The sequence below is a fragment of the Fragaria vesca genome, linkage group LG2, assembly GCF_000184155.1.
Source record: "Fragaria vesca subsp. vesca linkage group LG2, FraVesHawaii_1.0, whole genome shotgun sequence".
In the NCBI taxonomy this organism is placed as follows: Eukaryota; Viridiplantae; Streptophyta; class Magnoliopsida; order Rosales; family Rosaceae; genus Fragaria; species Fragaria vesca.
In genome coordinates, this window is record NC_020492.1 from 16,908,900 (window position 1) to 16,915,605 (window position 6,706).

At 37.6% G+C, this 6,706-nt stretch overlaps 1 protein-coding gene across 1 annotated transcript; it reads right to left on the reverse strand.

Moving 5' to 3' along the window:
- Window positions 1–4,545: 4,545 nt before the first annotated feature.
- LOC101301451 (methyl-CpG-binding domain-containing protein 4-like) lies at window positions 4,546–6,362 on the reverse strand. Its single transcript, XM_004290645.1, has 2 exons — window positions 6,221–6,362; window positions 4,546–5,261 (listed from the first exon to the last, which is right to left on the reverse strand). The coding sequence occupies exons 1-2, from the start codon at window positions 6,257–6,259 to the stop codon at window positions 4,770–4,772; spliced, it is 531 nt and encodes a 176-aa protein (XP_004290693.1). The 5' UTR covers window positions 6,260–6,362; the 3' UTR covers window positions 4,546–4,769.
- Between the last annotated feature and the right edge of the window lie 344 nt (window positions 6,363–6,706).

Sequence of the window (6,706 nt, forward strand, 5' to 3'; positions counted from 1 at the left end):
GAAATAAGATGTGTTCAGAATGGTGAAATACCGCTATGGTTCAAAAATCACGTAAATCGGGTAAAGTCTCGGTGCCGATAGTAGCGGTCAACCCTATTTACCGTTATTATTCCCTATGGGGAGCCCTATCGTCGGAAGGTAAATGTCTCAAAATTTTTATATAGGCGGTTGCGTCTCATCTACGTGAGATTTTTTTCGTGTGGAAGGTTTGACCAAACTACGTAATATAGGGGGAGATATGAGCGTTTTCGTGAATTTATAGACTTTAGCCGACGAGATATTAAAAAAGTCGTCGGCTAAGGTCAAAAAATTTCAAAATTTTTTGGGCGGTAAACCAAAGTTGGAGGAAAATTTTCAAAGGACTTTAGCTGACGAAAATATATGAAAAGTCGTCGGCTAAAGTCGAAAAATTTTCAAAATTTTCAACCAAATTTTTTTGGCGATCAACCAAAATTTTCAAAAGAGTTTAGCCGACGAAATTAAAAAATTTCGTCGGTTAAAGTTCTTTATATAGGCGAAGATGGATGGTAAGAAGTCTATTATCTGCCAGATTTTCTTCTCGGCCTAGCTCCGCCGTTAAGCCACCGGAGACCGCCACAGTTGTCCCAAAAGCTTCGCCGTCGTCTCTACTTCATTGCTGGATAGGTGGTGCATCGAGTGGCGTCGCCGTGAGGGATAAATCGAGCTCTAAAACTCCGCCGGTTCGGATTCGGTGTCGATCGAATTTCTCCTTCCTTAGGTCACCATTTGGTGAGTTCTATATATGGATAATTTGAGTTTGATTAGTACTACATTCTCCTAGAATTTGGTAGCTCGATTCGGTGTGTGTGAAGAGAATCGAAGATTTGAAGTTTTTAGGATTTAAAATTGGGGATTTTTATATTTTGAGTCGATTGATTTGTTTAAGCTTAGAATTGAGCTTCGACTTCTTCTAGAAAGTTGTTCGAAATGTTGAGAGGAAGATTCTGTCAAATTTTGGTCGTGATTGTAGGTGGCCGAAAGTTTCTGCAGTTTGTTTTTTCAAAACCCAGCAACTTTAGCCGACGATATTTAAATACTATATTCATCGGCTATAGTATTTTTAAATTTTTTTATAAGGTTTAGCCGACGAATTATGGTTATTTTTTAATTTTTTTATAAGGTTTAGCCGACGGCTATAGTTATTTTTAAAATTTTTTATAAGGTTTAGCCGACGAAATATACTAAAGTTCGTCGGCTATAGTTATTTTTTAATTATTTATTACACACTTTAGCCGACGAATATCTTAATTGTTTCGTCGGCTAAAGTCTGGGAAAAAAACTGACGACATGTTTTTCGTCAGCTAACTGTAGGACTATAGCCGACGAAAAAAAAATTTCGTCGACTAAAGTCATCGCCGACGACTTTTTCCCAACGAAATCTTAGCCGACGATGGCTCGTCGGCTAAGATCTTAACCGACGAATTAAGTTAACAGGCCGACGAAACTTTTTCGTCGGCTAAAGTGCTTGTCCTGGTAGTGCCATGATGTACGTGTTGTCTTATCTTGTATTGTCAATATTCATTGTATTCAATTCTAAATTGTCATATGTTGTCATGTTGTATATTATTGTCTATATTTACTATATTCAATATATTAATTAGCTAATTAACGTCATATATATACATGGCCGGACCTGAGATTTAGAGACATGAGGCGAGTCTCAAAAATAGTGTCCTTTAATAGTCATACGAGAAAAAAGAAAATTCAAATAAACTATACAACTTTGTGTTATAGCTCGTATGATTTGCTAATCATAAACAAACTAAATAGTAAGCTTGAAAATTTCAAGCTCCCGTAGGATAAATGCAATGAATAAAAATGACACTAGCTAGCTCTCATTTAGATTGTAGGATTGGTGTTGCGGATTAAGCGAGAGGTTCCCCACTCTCGAACAGGTGACCTCTTAATTAGAGTATAGAGAAGATGTCTTAAAACTGGAAAATAACAAAAGAAAATGTTTAGGATATAACCCTGCCTAGCATATATATTTGCTGTGAGTTCAACTAGCTTCGTATGGTTTAACTTGTTAGGTTCACTTTTCCCACTGGGGACAAATGGGCATGCAAAATAAATTAAGCTTGCACTGGGAAAAGAAGATATGCATGTACGTATGTAGTACGTGATCGATATCATGCATGCATCATGCTAAAATGCAAGAATGCAACTGTGCTATCCCTCATGTGGCCTGTGGTTGAGCAAAACATTTTGTTGGTGCCCTCTAAATATATGGGGCCTGATTCGCCAAAAAAAAATAAATAAATATGGGGTCTGAGGCTGTTGCCTCCTTAGGCTCACCTCAGGTCCGAGCCGGTATATATATTATGCCATTTATATAAATTTGTGTAAATTATAACCATAACATGTTACTAGTCCTGAATCCTAGTCAGGGTGCTATTGTGTCATACTCGAATAAACAATCGACCTAATTAGAGGCCAATGCCTTTATTTTTCTCATATGTATTGCTGAATATTACTGTTATGGCTAAAGCAACCGATACTCTCAACCAAATCAATGTCCTAGTAGCTAGAATCGTACTCAGCAGGATCTTCACAAGACACGCCAGATTTGCTGTTGCAAACTTGCAATATATAGAATGGTTCCTCACTGAGCGAGCTTGCTTCTCATGTCTTCGAACTCTTCACAAAACATGTGTAGCTCTTCTTGCTCTTTTGTTTGTTTCACACTATTCACAACCTAATTAGCAGAAACGGAGCGTTTAGTTTCTCTATATCATGATCTCTAAACGAAAGCAATCAGCAATATATAGCATCCTGGATGCTATGAAGCCAATGGCTGCCAATCTCATTGACGAAACATGTAAAGGAAACAATAGAAGGAGAAGTGGGCCTTCAGCATTCGGCTTCATTTGATAGTACTTTTGTTGAGTGCTTAGATTAATCAACGGTGATACTCGTATAAACCATACATTATAATGCAGCTTTAAAATGAGAACAAGAAATAACGAACTCATATTATCATTAGAGAACTAAAATTCACAAGATCCATACACAGAAAAAAAGGAACTAATTATTCCGGTAATTATTTAAGCTTAAGAATGGAGTTTAACCCAATTGCCCTATTATTGCTTCAGCAATAGCAGCAACCTTTTCGACACCTAGATTAAAGTCAGTAAGAGGAGACGACCCTCTGGATGCATCCTCACAACCTTTCTCAACCGTGTCGGGAATGAGACGCATCCATTTCCCTGCTGCCTGAGGGTTCGTATAAGCATCCCTCTTGGCATTCGGAACAATAGTTGATATAATATATGCGTAGTGTGCACTACAGATCATTAAAGGTCGATCTTCTCGTGCTCTCTGATGAAGAAGCTCCTTAACTTTGTTATGAGCATCGGTTGCTCTGAGCCCGACTACATCGATCATTACATCCGCCAAACGTGTGCGATTTGCAGAATAGATCATAGTCTGGTGTCTTTCTGCATGTTTCCTCGATGAGATTCTCATCCATCGGGAAGAAAACTTGGCTGCTGCATTGGCTTGTTGGAAGGAACACGAGAAAACAAACGAGTTGAACTAGAAATATGGAGGATGCAGATGGATTCATCATCTTTTGTTTTTGTCTCTTCAGAAAGAATGTGGAGTGCTACGTGAGACGTCTCTTAAAAAGGCACGAAATCTGAAATAATTCATTCCCCCTATCAACTCAACGAACAGAAAGATACATTCTCATTTCTTTCTATACGTTAAGAACTCATCCATAAAAGAAACTTTCCTTATTCTACCTTATGACTTTTACATATCATGTTTCAATTCCTATGAAATTTATTGCAAGAAGATTTGGCTACATCAATTGTGGATGTATGAGCCAAATCTTCCCATGATGCATGTGTTGCCTTATAATGTATTACCAATATTCATTGTATTTAATTTGGGCTCGAATAAAGACCAAATTAGAGGCCAATGCCTTAACTGTCCCTCGTATTGCTGAATAGTGAATACTGTGATACTCTCAACCAAATCCATGAGCTTCTTAAACAGACCCCTTACTCTCTTGGCTCTTGCCTCAACAAATTATGGAGTCTAACTGAGAAAGGCAGGAATGATGTTTGCCCTGAAACTGGTTCATGGGTTTGTTGAAGTGGCTTTAGAAACCAAACGCTTGAGGTATTGGTCAGTTTTGTAGCAAAAACCTTTTTTGCCCCAAATTACAAGCTCTTGTCAATTGAACAAGCAGAGTACTCAATAAGAACTAGTGGAAACAGACAATCTTAGAGACTTGTGTGGAAACCTGTAAATTTAGTGGTTGAGAGAGTGTATCCTCACTCAAAATCGTGAGCCCGAGTTTGGTCTATTCGGAAGTTTCTAACGAAGCACAAGTCCTAGGAAAATAAGGCTGTTTACCTTGAAATATAAATATAGAAGGGTTTTTTTTATTTTTTATTTTTTTATTTTATTTTTTTTAATGATCACCAAGTAATATTGGCAAGGCATGCAATTTCGAACCAACATGATGAAAACACTGAATAGAGTAGCACTACAGGGATCGTTTAGGAGAATAGACCAAATCATCTCCATTACTAAACTGAGCAAACAGATACAAAACCACATAACAGCAGCTACATATCCCAGTTCCATCACAATGATAAACAGACATACTTTCTACACAGTCTTTCCAAGATACAGCTAGATATCCCAATTCCATCACAATGATAAACAAACATACTCTCTACACAAAGCAAGACCTCCCAACAAAAATCTGCCCCAGTCTCTCCAAGACACTACTTGGCCTAGTCCTTTGTTGTTTTAAGTTTTTTGTTGCTGCTACCAGGTACCTTCTTAGGAACATCCACAGGAACAGTGTCTTCCATAACCTTTGGGGTTCCAAAGTCAAAATCTGAAGGGGATATGCCTTTGTACTTAGGATTGCCTTTCAAGATTGTGGCGATCTCATTTTGGGATCTTAATTTTTTCCCCTCAGGTGTAATATAATAAGCATCCAGTTTGGAATAGTCTCTTCTAAGCACCAAATGCCTCTTAAACCCTTCTGGTGTCTTCGGCATGTTGGGCTTGTCCACAACCCATGTCCTAGTAGAATCGTACTCAATATCAGCAGGATCTTCACAAGACACACCAGATTTTCTGTTGCAATAGAATGGTTCCTCACTGAGCTTGCTTCTGATGTCTTCGAACTCCTCTTCAGATTGAATCACCCTCCATTTCTTGCATTTCTCACACTGTGCAGCTAATACATCAATGGAACTTTGCCCTGAATATGGTTTCTGTCAAGACAATCCAATGAGTCAGCATACTTTTCATTCAGCAGAATCACAAGTAAAAACAAACCCAACAAGCATTTTCAGATACGCATGCAAATTTAAAGTTGAAATCCAAAATGAAGAACACATGGCAGACTGCTAATCAAAGTAACAAGAAATGCACACTTATGTTCATTCAGTAATCAATAATTCAATATACCCCAAATCCACCTCAACTTTATACAAAGGCTCTCTGCTAAGCATACAAAAATTTCAGCTACTCATGCAAATCAAACCTCTAAACCCCAAAAGAAGAACAAGTGAAGGACTTAAGAGGCACACATATGGTTGATCCATATGCTCCCTCCACATTGATATTGGCTCTTTGGTATTGTATATACGATCAAAATCCTTGTAGACCACTATGATTACTCTAAACTCAACTCCTTAAACATCTTTATTTAACCCTATTCCAAACAACAGAAATGTAGCAAAGGCCACATCAAATTACCATTCAACAATATCAGCAGTTCAACACCAAGCTAATACGCAACAATACGAGCATTCAACCTTCAGAATCACTTTGCAAATATCAATTTTGAACTGAACCTGGGTCAAAACACTATGTAAGCTAAATTCTAATATCAAGCTACTTATGAAAGAAAAACTATCAACTTCCTCAAAAACCCATCTTCCACAAACCACGAAACCCATTTCCTAAAAACCCATTAACATGCAGCTAAGCAGAGAACTATGCTATCTTATTGAGCTAGATTAAGTGACCTTGTATGCTTTTCTGGGCTCCCAAAACATAAAGGCACTAACTTTCAGTGAATTTTTCTAGTAACTTTCCTTTCTGTTGCGTTTTCTTGGCAACCAAACACAGCATATTTCAAATATCATGAATTGAAGATCTACAAAGAACCTGAATCAGAAAAAAAGATGCGATATTGGGGAAACAAATTGGAGCGAAAAGATTGTACCTTGGACGAGGATTTTGGGGTTTCTTGAGTGTCCTTCATATCGTCGCTGATTGATTCTCTTTCTTTCCTTCTGAAGAAGAAGAAGGGGTGCTCTCACTCTCGGAAATCCTGTCAAGTTTTTTTCTTGTTGTTTCTTTCTTTCATGAGAATTAATAGTCAGAAGGGTTTATATGGTAACTCGCCTAAGAAATTTTCCATTTTAAAAAAGAAAAAGACGTTCTAGGATATTCTTTATGTGTGCCTTGGTCTTATGTCAATAGGATATGTAGTTAGACTAGATCTATGTATTCATATCCTTACCATATTGGTATTGTGTAATTCCCTATATAAAGGGCTCCTATCAATGAATAAGATGACTCTCTTGCTATCTCTTCGTCTCTACACTTTATTCTTCATCACGTTATCATGCATTTTGTTCTAACCCTAGAACCAATAGCCCACCATTTTTTTCCAACCTAAAACCAAACCCTAAATCGGGCAGCCTTA

What these genes read in the sequence shown, in the direction of transcription:
- LOC101301451 (XM_004290645.1), bottom strand. Translation starts at nt 6,259, where the DNA reads ATGAAGGACACTCAAGAAACCCCAAAATCCTCGTCCAAG. An exon ending in CCCCAAAATCCTCGTCCAAG is followed by an intron (nt 5,262 to 6,220) that starts GTACAATCTTTT and finishes TTGTCTTGACAG; the next exon opens with AAACCATATTCAGGGCAAAG.